General features: G+C 34.6%; 1 protein-coding gene across 1 annotated transcript in view; it reads left to right on the top strand.

Moving 5' to 3' along the window:
• Positions 1–17,650, top strand: part of LOC140452172 (glutamate receptor ionotropic, kainate 2-like) — a 49,589-nt gene extending 31,939 nt beyond the window's left edge. Inside the window, exons 6-12 of the mRNA XM_072546307.1 lie at positions 5,054–5,260; positions 5,373–5,457; positions 5,657–5,933; positions 9,779–9,977; positions 10,405–10,627; positions 17,168–17,283; positions 17,366–17,650. Of these exons, the coding sequence (XP_072402408.1) occupies positions 5,054–5,260; positions 5,373–5,457; positions 5,657–5,933; positions 9,779–9,977; positions 10,405–10,627; positions 17,168–17,283; positions 17,366–17,650 (1,392 nt within the window). The remainder of the gene's footprint in view (positions 1–5,053; positions 5,261–5,372; positions 5,458–5,656; positions 5,934–9,778; positions 9,978–10,404; positions 10,628–17,167; positions 17,284–17,365) is intronic.
• The last annotated feature ends 1,436 nt before the right edge of the window (positions 17,651–19,086 follow it).

The following is a 19,086-nucleotide window of genomic DNA, read 5'->3' as shown; positions in this document are numbered from 1 at the left end:
TTATGAAAAACTTAGACCACACGCTGAAAAAATAGTTGGCAAATACCAAAGTGGCTTCTGTAGACAAAAGTCAACAATAGACCAGATATTTGTTTTGCGACAGATCCTCGAAAAAACAAGTGAATATAACATCGACACACATCATCTCTTCATAGACTTTAAAAGCGCATATGACAATATAAACCGAGAATTCTTAATAAAAGCAATGAAAGAATTTAATATACCAACACAACTAATAGAACTGATAAAAGAATCTCTAAAACTAGAAAGTAGAATCCGGATACAAACTGAATTAACGGAAACAATAGATGTGAAAAAGGGACTACGCCAGGGAGACGCTCTAGCATGCATCTTGTTCAACATTCTTACTCGAGAAAATACTGAGGGACACAACAGTCAATACACGAGGAACAATCATTACTAAAAGCGTGCAAATACTAGCATTTGCAGATGATGTTGACATAATCGCAAGATCAAGAAGAAAAATGATAGAGGCATACAACCAAATAGAACGAGCTACACAAAATAGTGGTCTTAAAATCAATCAGACCAAAACAAAATATATGCAGGTAAGTAAAAACGCAGAAATAAGGCAGCCACAAAATATAACAATAGGAGAATACAACATAGACGGGATAAAAAACTTTATATACTTGGGATCCCTAGTCACGTCTGATAATAACGTTACGGAGGAAGTGAAGAGGCGAATATTTATTGCAAATAAATGTTACCATGGCTTAATTAGGCAACTAAGATCAGATAACGTCACAAGAAAAACAAAATGCCAAATATATAAAACCCTAATAAGACCGGTACTCACATACGGCTCAGTAACCTGGACACTCACTTAAAGAGAGGAAACGTTGTTAGCCACCTTCGAAAGAAAAATCTTGCGACACATATATAAGGGCACAAAAGAAAACGGAATATGGCGAAGAAGATACAACTCTGAACTATACAAATTATTCCAGGATCCGGATATTATAACATTCATTAAAATAGGACGGCTGCGTTGGATAGGACATGTAGAAAGCATGGAAGAAACTAAGATACTTAGAATAAATAGAAAATGATATAACAGCCTTAAAAATAAAAAACTGGAGAAAAAAAGCACGAAACAGATCAGAATGGAGAAGAATCCTGGAACAGGCCAAGACCCAAAAAAGGTTGTCGAGCCAGTGATCATGATGATCGGTTGTCACCCTCCATTTTCTTAATCTGCTTGACCAGAGTATCCACTGATCGGACTATGCTGCTGTCCGTTTCTAGTCATAACCTAATAAGTTTCCACTAAGAATTGGGGTGCTATTTTATCTAAACGGTTCTTCGTTAGATGCGTTAGTTTTTGCTTTACTTAAGTTGATATCAAAATTGGTTTGATTACCAAATTGAGGTCTACTTCAGAGTTAAATTCTAGAGTTGTAGGATGGCATTTACACTGTTTAAATAGTCCAAATCGAGCATGTGGTATTGTGAGTTTGAGTCTAGAGCAATATCGGTTTCTAATTTAGCAGATAGTTGTTCAGAGCCATCGTCATCGAGGCCTGCCGAAGAGGGGGCAGAAGTTACTCATGATAGCCTTACGGCTGTGGAACACAATGTGTTTAAGAAAGTTAAAAGTTTTCTGTTTTTTTTTCACCGATTGACCGCTGTAGATTATTATAGCGCATTTATTTTGATCCATAACTTGATCTTGAAAGCAGAGATATTACCGTCCAAGTATCTCTGAATTAATATATTACATGCAGAAGAGCTTTTCGTATAAATCCAAATTGTGTTTCTTCTCTATAAATGTCAAGGTTTTAGTGCATACGTTTGTGAATGATCATAAGAAATATTTTTAGTGTGTGAAATATCACTGAAGGTACGGTAATTGCCACATTCTCTAGCGCTTGTCTTTTTGGGAACAAATAAAACTTGAACTCAACCATTACTTTTTGTCTGTATTCCTTGTAGGTTTTTCGTCTAAACGAGAAATTTTTCCATTTTGTGTGATCTTCAGAGCATATATTACTTCTTTCTTTGCAATCTGTCTAATTCTTCTCTAGCAGCTTCGAATAACTATTTAATATACTCTTTCCACCGTTTAAATGTGTTATCGTATACGATATCATATTTCCATTTTTAGGTGAAAGTATACATTCTTCTTTGTAATTCCACCATTTCTTTAATACGTATATAATCATGTTTGGCTGGTCCAAGTTATTCCATTATTAAGTCCTTAAAGACTATAGGCGACAACAAAGAACCAAAGAGATTTTAACGCCAAAATGGTGAGAGAGCATGAAAACAAAATTAAAAAAATGATTCGGTGCAAGAAATATTGGAGTAAGAAAACATGTATACCATGAATACTTTTTACAAAAAGAAATATAACAGAAAGTGATCATGAATCGCACCTAACGAAACTACCAAAATTGAAATAGACTATTTTCTCTCAAACAACAAAAGAATATTTGAAGACGTCACAACAATAAACAAAGTAACAACTGATAGTGACGATCGCATAGGTAGGGTAAAAAAAATATTGTCACGAAAGAAGAGAGAAAAACGAACTTAAAAAAAAACAACACGATAGATGCCTTCAAAGTAAGAACAAATGGAGACTTCCAAAAGGTCTCAGCGAGTAAGTTCGAATCAAATCCTTGAGAGGACCAAATTGATGATGTTAAGAAATACATAAATGAATGAAAAAAAACGGCCTTGAAGCCGGACCACAGGTCAACAAGAAAACAACAACTAAACAAGACAAAATAAGCAACAACACTAAGCAACTAATAAAGGAAAAAAGATAACTAGCAGCTGAAAACAAACGCAATATTCAAGAATATGTAGAATTAAATAAAGAACTAAAATGTGACATAAACAAATGGAACGAAAACTTATAACACGTCATAGAAAACAACAAAGACTTAAAATATCTAAGACCAATACTGGTTATTCAGAAAATTATCAAAATTAAAGACATCAATAATATGGAAGGGAAGAACAAATATAAAATAACAAAGATAATTGAGACGTCTATAAAATCTTGTACAGCTCGCAAAGCCAGTCTTACGAACCAACAAAAGAGAACGTGAAAAGAAAAATAAAAAAACATAGGATCAGAAATGTACTACTAAATATAGAGGGATTCGAAAAATAGAAAGAGGTTTAAAAGAACTGAAAAATAATAAAGCTTCAGGACACGATGATATAATTGCCGAGCTTTTGAAAACAAGCACGATAATTATAATCCCAATACTAACAGGGCTATTTAATAGATGTCTCCATAATAGCAAAATCACTATAGACTAGAACGACAGTCTAGTAATGCTCTTAAACAAAAAAAGACAAATTTGACCTAAAGATTTACACCTATATCGTTGCTCAATCAAGTATAGAAACTATGAGAATTATTAACAACCAGTTGACTTACAAATCGGTAGAACAGGCTAGCTTCCGCAAAGGATATAGTAATATTGATAGAGAAGGTAAATGAATACCAACTACTCATATTTGTTGCCTTCGTAAACTATGAAAAGGCATTTGACTATTATTAATTGTAGAATAGATTCGAGATAAAGGCAATTAATACATAGTATATATAAAAACGCAACTACTATAGTACAACTAGACGAAAACACAAATCCCATCCCCACTAAGAGATCGGTTCGACAAGGCGACGTAACGCCATCAAAGCTATTTCATTTAGCTCTAGAAGACTCATCATAAAAACTTTAAATTGGCCAATCTATGGCATTATCGTTAATTGCAACAAGTTAAATAACCTCAGATTCGCTGACAACATCGTGATTACAGCGGGCACATTCGGGTAATTACTATGGTAAAAGAACTCGCAGAAAAAAAAACCAACGTTAAAACTCCACAATAAAACATTGAAGACTGTACAAAGGTAGACGACCAAGAAGAAAATCACAGATGAAATAGGTAGATGGCATCAAAAAAATAGCCGGAACAAATTGGAGGTATGTTACTAAGGATATAGATTTATGGAAGGAGTTAGGAGAGATCTATATCCAAAAATGGACGATAGAAGGACGACAGGAAGGTTGTATGTATATGACTCATCGAGTGTCTCAAATATTTTCTGTTGAAATTTTTTCTTATATAAGGTTCTCCCAGTTTTCTTATTTCTAATCTATGAAAGGTATATGGCTTATTTGGTATTTATTGTATAATGTTATAAGTTAAGTGTAATATACCTTAATATAATAATATAAGTTAAGTGGGTTGTAGTTATAATCTGAATGTGTTTTCACTGTTTTAAAGTTAACTTTTGTTAATATATATATATATATATATATATATATATATATATATACTACTAGTAGGTTGTAGTTATAAAAAACACGATTCTGAATGTGCTTTCACTGTTTTAAAGGTAACTTTTGTTAATATATATATATATATATATATATATATATATATATATATACATTTAGTTTACTCATTTCTTGATTAACGTTATGTATTTTTGTATTTTAATGTCTTGGTACATACTGCAGACGTTCTATGTGGCAAAGCTGTTATGTTATTTACGTTTCTATTCTAAATTGTTTGCTTCTTTTCAAATGGTTACACCGGTTAACGTTTAGGGTTATTGTTTTTCTCCCTCTTGTACCGATTTCCTCGATCACTTATTGTCATGATAATTCTACTAGTTGCATTCTAAGAGACTGTAATATAGTGGTTCCTCAATGTTTTTGAAACACTCATCTAGATCGATTTTTACCAAAAGATGCTATTATACTTATTCGTCCACTGTCCAGTAAGTGGAATATTGCTTATAGAGGCTACTACTGAGAGATATTCGCCATATCTAGTTACACTTAGTTTAGCCTGCAGTATGCTCATAAATGACAGTTGGTGTCTTATAAGGACTAGTTGTCTCGGACTATCCCCCATCTATTATGCTCGATGTTGCCGTTCTAATAAGAAGTTACAATTTTGTAACGCATCTAAAGCATCTTTGCATCCCATGCCTCCCTTCAATGTCTTTCTTCTTTCTATAGTGAGCTTTCTAATACCTACATATTTAGTTCTTTTACAGAGTCCCCCCTATCAAATGTTAAAAGACTCCACTACTCAGCTCTTAGGCAATGATAGATACGAAGGTTACGGTATTGATTTAATAGAGGAATTGTCAAAAATATTGGGCTTTAACTACACATTTGAATTACAAGAAGATGCGAAATATGGCACCCTGAATAAGGTCACAGGAAAATGGGATGGAATGATGGGAGAAATTATTGATGGGGTAAGTGATGTTTGTGTTTCCTTGACATCTAGTTTAGATAGATAATAGAGATTTATATAAACATACGCATATTATATAAATAGAGGCAAATATTTAGTTAATTTATTTTCAGAGAGCTGATCTTGCAATAACGGACCTAACGATAACGTCAGAAAGGGAGAGCGCTGTTGATTTTTCAGAGCCATTCATGAACTTGGGTAAGTAGAAAAAAATAATTTGATATTTAATACCAGATAGTTTAATACGGAATCTGTACTGTTTGTTTATTTTTATATTTACTTATAATGGAACTTAATGCTGGGACTGTTAAGGTGACAGACAAAGGGTTGATTTTATAATTTTGTTTTCTTTTCAAAGGATATTTGATTTAGACACAATATTTATTTTTATTTTTAGGTATAAGCATTCTTTACAAAAAGCCGGAACCAGTTCCGCCTAGTCTTTTTATGTTTATATCCCCATTTTCCATCAAAGTATGGGCAATGTTGGGAATATCTTATCTCTTTGTTTCCATATCTATATTTATAATGGGAAGGTTGTCACCGACGGAATGGCAGAACCCTTATCCTTGTGTAGAAGAACCAGAATTTCTGATGAATCAATTTTCCATAAGGAATTCGCTCTGGTTTACGATTGGAGCATTGATGCAGCAAGGATCGGAGTTGGCTCCAATGTAAGTACTTATAATTCGGAAATTACTCTTTCTAATATTTAATGGTTTCTGATATCCCCTGTTACGATCTGGTATGTTCTATTTCTTTTTATTGCTTCATGTTGTTTCTTATTTTCTATTCCGTCTTATTACACTTTAATGCTTTCTCTTATTTCCCATTATTTTTTTGGCTCCTGTTGCTTATGTTACTTTCTATTATTTGTTGATTATTTCAGGGGTTGTTGTTGTTTTTACTATTAGTCCATTTTATGTTATGTTATTTGATGTTTTTTTTTCATCCTTTCCAGTTGTATCCTATTAATATTACTATTGCCCACATTTTTAAAACAATTATTTGATACAATTTGAGATTGCATAAGTATCTGAGAAAATATAGTGCCAGATTTTTAAACAATGAAAATTAAGTTAATCTGCGTTAAATGTTTACTCCAAAATTTTTAATTTTAATAAATTTCAAAAACTTGTCATTCTAATTGAATATGTAACTAATAAATCCAGGAAAAATCCTTAAAGTTCACATAACTCATTGGCACTTGACGATGCAAGGAAACTCCAATAATTTCATACTTTACTAAATACCCTGCATTTCACAGTGTTTATTATATCTTGGGTTAAGGAGACGCCAGGGGTTATGTATATTGTTGATATAAGATGTTATCTATTTTAATTCATAATAGGGTATATGAAAGGAGCTCTTTTATAAGGCTTGTCTTGTTTGAACTATTAAATTCCTGCAATGTCTTCTTCTTCTATTTATATAGATATGACTCTGTTTTTCAATGTGACTCCAGTAAGTTGTCGTTCCAACGTTTTCGTGGTCTTCCTACTGATCGTCTTCCTATTGGGGAATCGTCGCTTGCCGTCTTTACTACTCTATTTGTTGTCATTCGGCTTATATGATCATTCCATTTTACTCTTCTATTTCTTACCCAGTTCTTGATGTTCTCCACCTTGCATCTACGTCGTATATCTGTACTTCTAGCTCTGTCCCATAGTATCTTACCATCAATTTTTTAAGTCTTTTCATCTCTGCTGTTTCTAACACCCTTTTTGTCCTCTCTGTGTCAGGTCTTGTTTCTGCCGCGTATGTCACTATTGGTCTGATGACTGTTTTGTAAATTCTGCCTTTCATTTCTTTCCCTATATTTTTATTTCTCCATATTGTTCCATTCAGCCAGCATACGGCTCTGTTTGCTCTATTTACTTGATCTTCCACTTCAGTTTCGAGCTTTCCGTAGCTAGATAGTGTGATGCCTAGATATTTAAACTCCATCACTTGTTCTATTATCTGAACTTCCAGCTCCAATTTACATCTTAATAAATTTGTTGTTGTAACCATGCATTTTGCCTTCTTTGGGGAAATTAACATGTTAAATTTTCTGGTGGTTATATTAAGTTGGTGTCTTTTGTAGTTCTTACTTTTTTATTATTTCACCATAATCAGGTTGAACAATAGAGGACTCAGGGAATCTCCCTGTCTTATCCCATTGAAAGCTACAATAGAGTCGGTTAGATCTACTTCTACTTTTACTTTTATTGTGTTGTTTTGGTAGATATTTTCGATCGTTTTTATTATTCCTTTATTATGTACCGTAAGTGGATAACGTCTTTTAATTTGACCCGGTCAAATGCCTTTGTAAGGTCCACGAAACATAGATATTTCGGTTTTTTGTATTCTAATGATTTCTCTTGCAAGTACCTCATTATAAATATAGCGTCGGTGCATCATCTTCCCGACCTAAAACCTTGTTGTTCTTCTGCTAGTGTTATAATTTCATTCAGTTTATTTGTTATCACTTTGGTTACTAATTTTAGTGTCGTGTTTAAAAAATTAATTCTTCGGTAATTTTCCGGGTCCGATTTTTCTCCCTTTTTTGAAGAGAGGTATTAGGATGCTTGATCCCCATGCTTGAGGAATTCTCTTTTGTTCTATTATTTTTTGGATTAGTTTTAATAGTTGTTTGGTCAGATCTGGTCCTCCGTACTTTAGGAGTTCATTCGGTATTCTGTCCTCTCCTGGTGATTTTTTTAATTTGCTTAAGGCTTCCTTTACCTCTTCCTCCTCAATATTTATTTCTTCGTTTGTCTTCACCACTGGTGTTGGTGGTCCATTATCGTCACCTTTAGCAAATAGTGATCGAAAGTAGTCTACCCATGTTTCCTTCTGAATGTGTTTCGTTTTTATTAGTTCTTTCATATCTTTTTTTTGTCCTCTGATCATTCTCCATATTTCTTTTTGTGTTCCGTAGAAGTGTTCCTTCTATGTAATCAAAACCTAAATTTCGAAATACGCTACAGAATGGTCAAGTGCTACATATGGTCCATCTTGCTTTATGGCATGGAAACGTGGACTTTGAAAAAATCATCTATCAACAAACTTGAAGCATTTGAAATGTGGTCATTAAGAAGAATGATGCGCATACCTTGGGTGGATAGAGTTCGAAACGATGACGTCCTTAAGAGAGCCGGCGTGGAAAGAGAACTCTTTAAATTAATTAAAAAACGCAAGATTGGTTACCTTGGGCACATATTGAGAGGAGCAAAATATGAAATACCACAGTTAATCCTACAAGGGAAGATCGAAGGTAGGAGAGGAGCCGGCCGCAAACAATTATCCTGGTTAAGGAATATTAAAGAATGGACAGGAATATACAATACAGGCGAGCTATGTCACGCCGCCAAGAACAGAATTCTAGTAATGAGATAGTCGCCTACGCACTTTGGTGTATGGCATGTTAAGAAGAAGAAGAAGTGTTCCATCTGTTTTGAGAAGCTCTGTCAGTGTTCCCTTTTTATTTGTCTAACTAATTCCTGCAATGTGGTATTTAAAAATATTGCTGCATTCCATAAAGAGCTAGGTAGTATAATTTTTATGGTACTGAATACACTTTTTGTAGAAGGAATCTAAATCTGAAATAAAAACGGCAGTTCCTATTTAAGACTTTAATGTTACCCCCACTCCCTAGTTTGGGATATTTATATATTTAATTCAATGTTAAAATCTGATTACTTTCCACTCAAATGGAAAGTTGACGAAATTATTCTTATTCCAAAACTAAATAGGAACCACGTAGAAACATTTTCATATCGCCCAATTAGCTAATTATTAGTGTAGAATGAACCGTTCTACACTAGTTCTGGACCAGCGATTCTGAATGTCAGTTACGCGCTCGAAATCAATTTTTAAAATGAAATTTGTATCAATTCGACGGTAAAAATTCTAAACTTTTTGATCAGAGTGTCCTATCGACAACAATCAAAATGAGTTTTAAAGGTAGAGAGTGCATCTTTCGTATGAAATATTTGCATTTTGTCGCAAATGAAGTTATTTATTTATTTAAAAGCTTTATAGAAACTGACGGCAAATTTCCAAAATTTCACACGAAAGTTGGACTCTTCATCTTTAAAACTCATTTTGATTTTTGATGATAGGACACTCTGAACATTGAAAATCGGCAGTCGCTTCAAGCATTGTTGATTGAGAGAGTCCATTCTACAGAAAAAGTGCTAATAAACTTTTTTGTTCAAAAGTATCTTAGCTGTATTTCTGGTTTAAAACATTTTTTTTCGTTTTGAGCTTTTTAATAAATCAATGTTTTCCTTTTTACCCTCCTACAAGGGAGATTTTAGGGGAAGCTTGGAGTAGGAGTGGCAAACTTTTTTGCGTCTTTTTTGCGATCGCATTATTGACATTTTTAGAAAAATTCAGCTTGTTCTTATGACGTTTAGAGGTTCAGTGACATTTTCGTCTCTGAAGATTGAAGTTTACTTTAATATATTGGTCTAATGAAAACATTTTGTCAACAATCCAAAATCGACATTAACCACCTAATTTCATTTTTTAGATCAGTTTCTACTCGAGCAGCTTCTGGATTTTGGTGGTTCTTTGTTTTGACTATGGTTGCCTCATATACCGCCAACTTAGCTGCTTTTTTGACTGTAACCACCTTGGTAACTCCGTTTAACAATATAGATGAATTAGCGCAACAAACAGAAATTCAATTTGGAGCCAAAAAAGGTGGAGCCACTGCAAATTACTTTAGAGTTAGTATTTTGTTGTTATTTAAAAAAAAAGGAACTGAGGAACGTTTTGATAAATGTAATGACACAACAAGTCTTCCAGAAATAATTTTAATTCTCTTATTATATAATGTATAATGTATTTAGATCTAAATAATATATTAAGATTTGTATAAGATCTTTCTAATAGGCGTAGCATGCATGATGCTTATTTACTTTTTTGTCCGAAAGTTTGTATCCGAAAGTATCCGAGAGTACCGAAAGGTACTCAAGGTCTATACTATTTGTCATAAGTGGACGACAAATGTAGCCTTTCTCATATAAGTTGGTCTTTAAACCTACTTCAAACTATAGTCCAAACTTTTGGACAAAAAATTGCGAAGCAAAAATTATCCTAAGTTATGTGGTTCTTGCACTATGTTGTTATTTCTGTGTCAATTATTGGTTTTAGGATTCAAATTTGACAAAATATAAAAAGATTTGGAGTTATATGGCACACAACTCAGAGCTGATGATGGTCGACAACGATGATGGGGTAAAAAAAGTTGAATCAGAAAATTATGCCTTCTTGATGGAGTCCACAACAATAGAGTATGTAACTGAACGACACTGTACATTGGCCAGAGTTGGACCTTTACTAGACGATAAAGGATATGGAATAGCTATGAAAAGACGTAAGAATCATTTTTCTTTGTATTAGAATTATTCTTCCTATTCTATTTTTTTATGAACTTTGAAAAAACTTTTCAGTTACATTATTCCACGTAAATTCTCATTCAGTCAATAAATTTCATTCGTCCTTAAATATCTTTGTTTTTACTATTTTCTTCGTATTCTTTTCATTATTCTTTTGTAATTTATTTATTTTCTCTTCTTGCTTTTCCTGCCTTTGTTACCCTTTATTTACTCTCTCCTTATTTTTGTTTTTCTTTATTATCTTCTATATAAAAACTGAACCTCAAGGATGAATATATTTATTTACACTGTCCTTATGTTGAATACATCTTCCTATTTGAGTTTTTGGAGTGAAAATGGGGTGGTGAAGCGGATATATGATGATGTTAGCTGTTAGTTCCACTCAACCTCTCCCAACCAATTTTTCGACTCTCCCCGGAAATCTGAGCATGCTTCTGGAAGATCGTGAAAACCAATTCCGGTGGGAAGCAGGATCAAGACAGACGAGAACGGAACAACCGATCTTTCGAAAAATAGGGGGTTAAGGTGATGGGTCTACTTTTTTGCAAAATGAGTGTGTAAGGTATTTGGAATAAGCTGATGAGGTGTTGAAAGAAATTAAGAGATTTAAAGTAGTTGTAATCTTCCTTAAAGAAACAAAAAAGAAAAGAAAAGTGACAAAATAGTTTAAATATTCTGTCTATTTCTATATTGGAGGAGTAGAAAAAGACAGGAGAGCAGCAGTACCTGTAAATATATTATTAAAGAAAAGGCTGACTTGAAGTAATAACTACTGGGAACAAATACATGAAAGATTATTAAAAGTTGAGATAAAGCTAAAACTCATCTGACTTGGTAGAGAGTATTAAAGCTAGGAAGGAAGTAATCCTACTAGGTTACTTAAATGCTAGAACTAGAAGAAAAGTAAATAGCACAGTTAGCGCTCCATTTAGAGAAAAAAAAAATAAGAACGGCTAAAGATTATTAAGTTTCTGCGATCATATGAATTTAAAGATAATGAATTAATACTGTAAGCACAATAATATACATAAACTCACGTGGAGTCAACTGACGAGCAATTCAAAATTAATACTCAAGTACTGTGTATACAAGGAAAACATCAAAATAAAGGTTATGGTCTATTGGGGAGCAGAGTGTGAATCTGATCACATTTACTTAAACCGTCACTACTATTTACATTTAAAGGAAGCCAACAACGAAGTGAAGATGAACGTTGTATGGAACTACAGGACATTTCAATAAGGAGATCTACTTCTTATTATTTATCTTCCTCAGCTTTTCCATTTTCAGAGGTTGCTATGCCTTACTTTTCTTTGTCCCTCGTTTCTATCTATCTCATCTTATACATTTAAACCTTTTTCTCTTAAGTCCTCTGCCATACAGTCCTTCCATCTTCTCCTCGATTATCCTTTACCTGTCTTTCCATCAACTTCAACCTAACACCTCGATCCTTCGACCCACCTAGTTTTCATTTCTACGACTGATGTGACCAAACCATTGCAATCTTTGTTTTTGAATCTTTTTTGATACTGTAGTTATTCCGCTTTCCTAATCAAGTCGTTTCTGATCCTGTCCCTTCTATAAGGAAGGTATAATCTATACTCTACCCAGTTTCTTTATCTAATGAGGCTGAATATGAAACTAAATAATGTTTGTTACTTCTCACCAATTAATACATACAACAAAACCAGTAACCTCATTGACAAAGCTGCAAATGAAGCTATTAGAGAAGTGGGTATTATAAGTAATAGAAATTAATGGTGGAATTAAAAGTGACAAGAAAGATAAATGGTAACCAAAAAACTTTGCCAGGGCTGCTGCATTACTCTACGCTCTTTAAGATTTATTTGGAAGGGGTTTTAAGTGTCTGGGAAAGTATGAACCTATGAGTATTCCAAATGAAGATCATCAGCTTACATTTTGCGGATGACCAAGTAATACTTGTAGAAGATCAAGATGATATCCACTACATGCTAAGGAAAATAGATGAATAATATAGTAAGTGGGGGCCTTACAAGCGATGATCTGAATACAAAAGAAATAGCGCCTAGAATTGGACAAGGTAATTTAGCAATGCGTGAACTGAATAGTAAATTATGGAATAACCACATCACTAGGAACACTAAAATTAGGATATACAAAAATATCATAGAAAGTATTGCTATATATGGTTCAGAGCTTTGAATAATAAATAAAAAAGACACGTTCCAAATAAAAGCAATGGAAATAGACGTCGTAGATGTTGTCAACTCACTAGAAAAGAAAGAGTAAGGAATAACGAAATCAGAGAGAGTATGGACATAGACATTCTGGAAAATATAGAATTCAAAAGGCTAAAATGATACGGTTAATGAATTACAGCTTAATTAATGCACATGCCCCGACCGACAACAAACTAGAAGACATTAAAGAACAGTTTTTCGAAGACCTAGAACAAGCCTACAGAAGATGCCCCAAAAATGACATTAAAATAGTGCTAGGTGACATGAATGCAAGAATAGGACGAGAGCATGTTTTTATGCCGACTATAGGAAGGCATAGCCTACACAACATCAGTAGCGATAATGGATTACGACTGATAAACTTAGCAGCAGCACTGAACATGACCGTCGCTAGCACCTATTTTGAACACAAGAATATACACAAGGTAACCTGGACCTCCCCTGATTTAAGAACAACTAGTCAGATTGATCACATCTTAATAGATTCAAGACACGGAACGGACATAATAAACTGCAGAAGTTATAGAGGCGCAAACATAGACTCAGACCATTGTTTAGTGATCTCAACACTTAGGGCTAGAATTTCAAACTCCAACAAAGAAAAAGAAATAAATAGAAAGAAATGGAATGTACAGAAGCTGAGAGATGCAACTGTTGCAAAACAGTACTGGGAAAATGTTACCAATAGGTTAAGGAATCAAAGTCTAGGCGAAGAAGACCAGAGAGATATAGACTCATTCTGGAACAGGATAAGGGAAGATATTGAGTCAGCAGCACAAGATGAAATAGGAACAGAAACTTGTACCCGAAAAAATCACTGGTTTGACGATGAATGCAAAGACGCAACACAGAAAAAAAATGAAGCCTATGCAAAAATGCTTACCCGCCGAACTAGAACAAGTATAGAGAATTACCAGACAAAGAGAAGAGAAGAAAAGAAAATACACAGAATGAAGAAACGAAACCACTTAAAAAAGGAACTTCAATATATAGAAAACCTCAACAGAGAGAAAGAATTCAGAACATTCTATAAGAAAGTTAACATCAACAGAAAAGAATTTAAGGCAAACACAAATCAATGTAGAAGTTTAAATGGCGATCTCTTAACAACAAGAACAGACGTACTAAACCGATGGACGGAATATTTTAACCAGATACTTAATATAGAGGAAGAAGAAAACCCGGAAGACGAAAGCTGCGAGGTAAGCGGAGCCGACGAGAGGGAGGAGGATCCACCAACGATCATGGAAGTTAAAGACGCTGTAAACAAACTAGCCAGAAACAAATCACCCGGAATAGATAATCTCCCAGCGGAATTATATAAAGAAGGTGGCCACGATATCATAATAGCCCTACAGCAGCTTATAAAAGAAATATGGATACAGAAGTCCCTTCCCAATGATTGGAATATTGGAATACTTTGCACCATACACAAAAAGGGTGATATCTTTGAATGCTCTAACTATCGAGGAATTACGCTCCTAAATGCAGCGTATAAAATATTCTCCAATATACTATGCCATCGTATGGCACCATATGCAGAGCGAATAATAGGACAATACCAGGCTGGTTTCAGAGGTGGTGGTAAATCAACAATTCATCAGATTTCAACCCTAAGACAAATTCTAGAGAAAACACTGGAATACGGTGTAGACACGCACCACATATTTATAGACTACAAGGCAGCCTACGACTCTGTAAATAGAAGAGAATTGTTTAGAGCAATGATAGACCTAGGAGTACCAAATCAGTTGGTAAGTTTAACCAAACTAACCCTTGAAAAAGTTGAATGCAAAGTACGAATCCAGGGGGAACTCTCTGAACCTTTTAAAACAAATAACGGGCTACGTCAGGGAGACCCACTCTCCTGTATACTATTCAATCTAGCTCTGGAAAAAGTAATACGTACGTCACAAATCACAACTACCGGTTCAATATATAACAAATCTGTGCAAATCTTAGCATATGCTGATGATATCAATATTGTTGGGAGAACGGAAAACGCAGCACGAGAGGCGTACGTAGCATTAAAGGAAGCGGCTACAAAAATGGGTTTAATAATAAACACCAACAAAACAAAATACATGAAAATAGGTACGCAACCACAAGCACTACGGCCACTTGTTATAGAAAATGACGTCATCGAAGCAGTTAACGAATTTGTATACCTGGGAAAGCTCGTCAATACTGAAAATAACACTACCGCAGAGATAAACCGCAGAATTTGCACGGCTAATAGATGCTATTTTGGGCTTAATCTCCTTTTTAAATCTACAGTTATATCAAGAAATACAAAAGTAAAACTCTACAAAACAATAATACGCCCAGTCCTAACATATGGTTCAGAAACCTGGACTTTAAGAAAAAGCAATGAAAACATGTTAGGATGTTTCGAAAGAAAAATACTAAGGCGCATCTATGGAGCGGTAAATGAAAATGGTGTCTGGAGAAGACGATACAACTTCGAACTCTATAGGATATACCAGGAACCAGATATCGTAAAACACATAAAGATAGGACGTCTGAGGTGGGTAGGCCATGTAATGCGGATGGAGCAAACCGACCCAGCTAGAAAAACGCTCCTTGATAGACCTATTGGTCAAAGAAGAAGAGGAAGACCCAGAACAAGATTCCTAGATAACATAGACCAAGATATGAGAAATATGGAAATACGTGCTTGGCGGAGGAAGGCGATGGATAGGGACGACTGGAGAAAAATTCTTGGGGAGGCTAGGACCCACACAGGGTTGTAAAGCCAAAATGATGATGATGATGAAAATGATACGGTCATGTCGCCATAGTTACATGTTACAGTTGATCCCACCAACCGCAGAACAAGTGAAAGGACAAGAAGATCGTAGAGACAAGAAGTAGACAGCGCCATGGAAGATACAGTTCTACGAGCAGATATCTGGAAAGACCGCAAGCGTTGGAAGCTAGGATGTGGAAAACGGCGACAGCTGTAATAAACTTGTTGTTATATATGTTTGAATTTATAAAGTCGATATATTGACCTTTGCAAAAAACATCTAAAATTATAAATTGTTTTAAAACAACTCGTCTAAACTCAAACATGACCATGTGCTTAAACTGTAATATTATGCAATGTAAATTACTACTAAACATTATAATCTTTACTACTTATCTCTAGGTACAATCATTTACAAATAAATTTTAATATTAGGAAAAACCCGAAACCGTATTTTAATTTTAAATGTTAATTCTTTCGTAAAACTCTTGGGCCTATATTTGTCCTTTCAAATCTATTGAGAGTTAACAGTTCTTAAAAACCGTTTTGTTATTTCTTACTTGTTAATGATTGTTATTCGTATTTCCTGATATAATTTACTCCAATTGTCACTCCTAAGTATTCAAACATTTTCAACTGTTTAATTTCTATTCCTACAATCTGGACTTTTATATCCACTCTATATTTTGCTATGGCCATTATCTTTTTCATGTTAATGTCTAATTTGCTTAACACTTTGTAACATATTGTGATGTCATTCATAAACGTAATAAATAATAAAGGAGTTAAAGACCTCTACTCTCCCCCTCTGTCTTTGTTAACTCTTCTGATGTTATGTTTTTACTCATTACTATTAATCTCTCCTAATATTATTGATTCTGTCGTTTTTTCATTTTTGTGATTTATTCATTGAACTGTTCAAACAATTCTTCTACTGCAACAGCTTCATTGTCGTCAGACATTGCCCATATTTTTTTATTAATTAGCACGGATACGATGATTATTGCAATTACAATCTGATCATCAATGACCAATGGGCAATTGTAATAGGACCTAAATTACTAATGTTCCTTCAAATTAATAGCTTACCCTGTATCTATATAATAGCATCTATTATCTAATCTACCAAGATAATACACTATTCTAGAGTGCGTGCAAGCTCTGCTCTTCATTTCTGCTCTGCTCTGCTTTTCACTTTCACTCAAACTACTGGCCTTCTTCCTTGCCTTTATCTTCTTGATGATTATAGCTAGTTTCCATTCCTAGCTTATTATAGAAGTCACTGTTTGTCAAGTACGTCAAAGAGCCTTTACTATGTTTATAAGTACGTTGTACTAGAATTTTTGAAAGCTACGACACTAGGTAATCTTTTATCAAACAATTTAGGCTTTACGTTACACACTAACAATTTTTTGTTAACAACTTTATTATCAGTTATCACCTAAGTTAATATGAACGTAGGCTAAATAATCTTCATGACATTAATATTTCTTTTGTCTCAATCTTTTTATATTTTTAATTGCAACATTTGATTGTTATATTTTCAGAGTCTCTTTATAGAAATGATATCAGCACAGCCATCCTTCAGCTACAGGAAAGAGGTGTTTTAACAAGCCTAAAAATCAAATGGTGGAAAGAAAAGAGAGGTGGAGGTAAATGTACGGTAAGTAAACTTTTTGTTTATTGCATTTAAGCTTTATGAATAGTATGATACATTTTTTAAGTTAAAATATTTTTACTTGTAGTCTAAAAATGAAAATAGTGAGGCTACTCCATTGGATCTTCAGAATGTTGGTGGTGTCTTTTTGGTTTTATTTGTTGGATCCATAATGGCCAGTATAGGATCATTGATCGAGCTTACCTGGTCTATTTACAGAAAATCTAAACGGGATCACATATCTTTCAAAGAAGAATTTAAAAAAGAAATGAGGTTTTTAATACAATTCAAGCAAAATATACGAGAAGTTAATATTTTACCTAATGAAAATAGTAGTGATAAAAATTTAATAAATGGTAACACATATATTTAATAAAAATTTATATATTTTTTTTTCTATCTCTTACCCAACTACCAAGGTTGATCGATAAATACGTTGCGTAACATAGAAAACAGATCACCAAAATCTATTTGAACTAAGCTATTTTTTGAAACAATTAATAATCATCGGGAGCAAAATGTGATGACTAATGTTATGACGTACCCCTCTGGAAGCCGTATGACTTTGTCGCCGGTTAGGGGGCTTAAGCGAGCTCCCACCCCTCAGCCGAAAGACCAAGAAACGGCTCGACCCTACCGAGAGTAAGTTGCCGTGGCGAGGGCATGAAAGATACTAGGGTACCAGTATAACTAACAGTACCTTTAGGGAACAGGGCAAAACCCTATTGTATACAGCCTTACTTCTATATGCGAAACTCGGCAGAAGCGAAAACCTTTTCTCTAGCACTATCCCTAGTTATTTGTGGAAATGAAATGTACACGAAATAACAAAAAAGACAGCAAGAGAAAAGAGATTAAGAGACCACTGACTTGGAATCTTCACCAACAAAGAGAAGGGGAGAACCAGTAACCAATAACTTAAACTCCCTGGTTGCAACACTTAGGTAGATGAAACCCACTGACAATAAATAGGAAGCAAAAAGAAGCCAGGCCTCTGCACAATTATCTAAAGGATCAGAAAAATCAGACTCGACTCGACTTATCGAAAAATAAAAAAGCTTTCGAGGACGCAGAGGAAAAGGTTTACCAAGAAGTGGGAAATGGTTTGACAGAAGGATGAAAATCCTCACAAGAAGACCAAGACTGGCGAGAAGAAAGATGTACTCAAGAAACAGAAGAAGGGCAAAAGCATTGGAATAAGGGACCCCTCTGTGAGTCTTAAACTCCTAAAAGTGACAAGAAAGAAGCCCAATATCATCTCGAAAAGCATGAGATACAGTGGGTAGGGAAGGGCATCAGGATCGCGGTGATACACAAACACCATCCCGATTATATATTAAGTCAAGAATAGGCAGACCTGGTACAAAGCAAAGTGCTGGAAGCACTCTATGCTGCTCCTAAGCAAGTAAGGTCAGAAAGACTAGCTTAGGTAGGCGATTGAAGGGTTTGGCACTCTCTGGGCGGGGGCCAATTTGTCAGTGGTCCAATTCAAGGTTCCTTCCAGTAAACACCAGGGTCGTGGTCTTTATCCCTGAGCCAGAATCCATAAATTCACAAATGATCAGGACGTGCCTTTAGCATCTTAATCCGATGCTGAGGACAGAGAACTGATCCATGTTAAGTAGAAAAATAGAGAAGGGCGTCAGTTCCTGGCCTCCTCTTTAGATAGAGAGTCCTGCAGGAATCTGAAGGATAAAAACTACAAAGCTTACTATGGGCTAAGTAGGGTAACATTCAGAGATCTGCAATGCAAGAAAGATAGGTCTAAGTTCAGATTAACCTCCAACACTGCAAAGCAGCCTCAACAGT

The sequence above is a fragment of the Diabrotica undecimpunctata genome, chromosome 1 (assembly GCF_040954645.1).
Source record: "Diabrotica undecimpunctata isolate CICGRU chromosome 1, icDiaUnde3, whole genome shotgun sequence".
In the NCBI taxonomy this organism is placed as follows: domain Eukaryota; kingdom Metazoa; phylum Arthropoda; class Insecta; order Coleoptera; family Chrysomelidae; genus Diabrotica; species Diabrotica undecimpunctata.
This window is presented reverse-complemented; position numbering and strand designations above follow the sequence as displayed.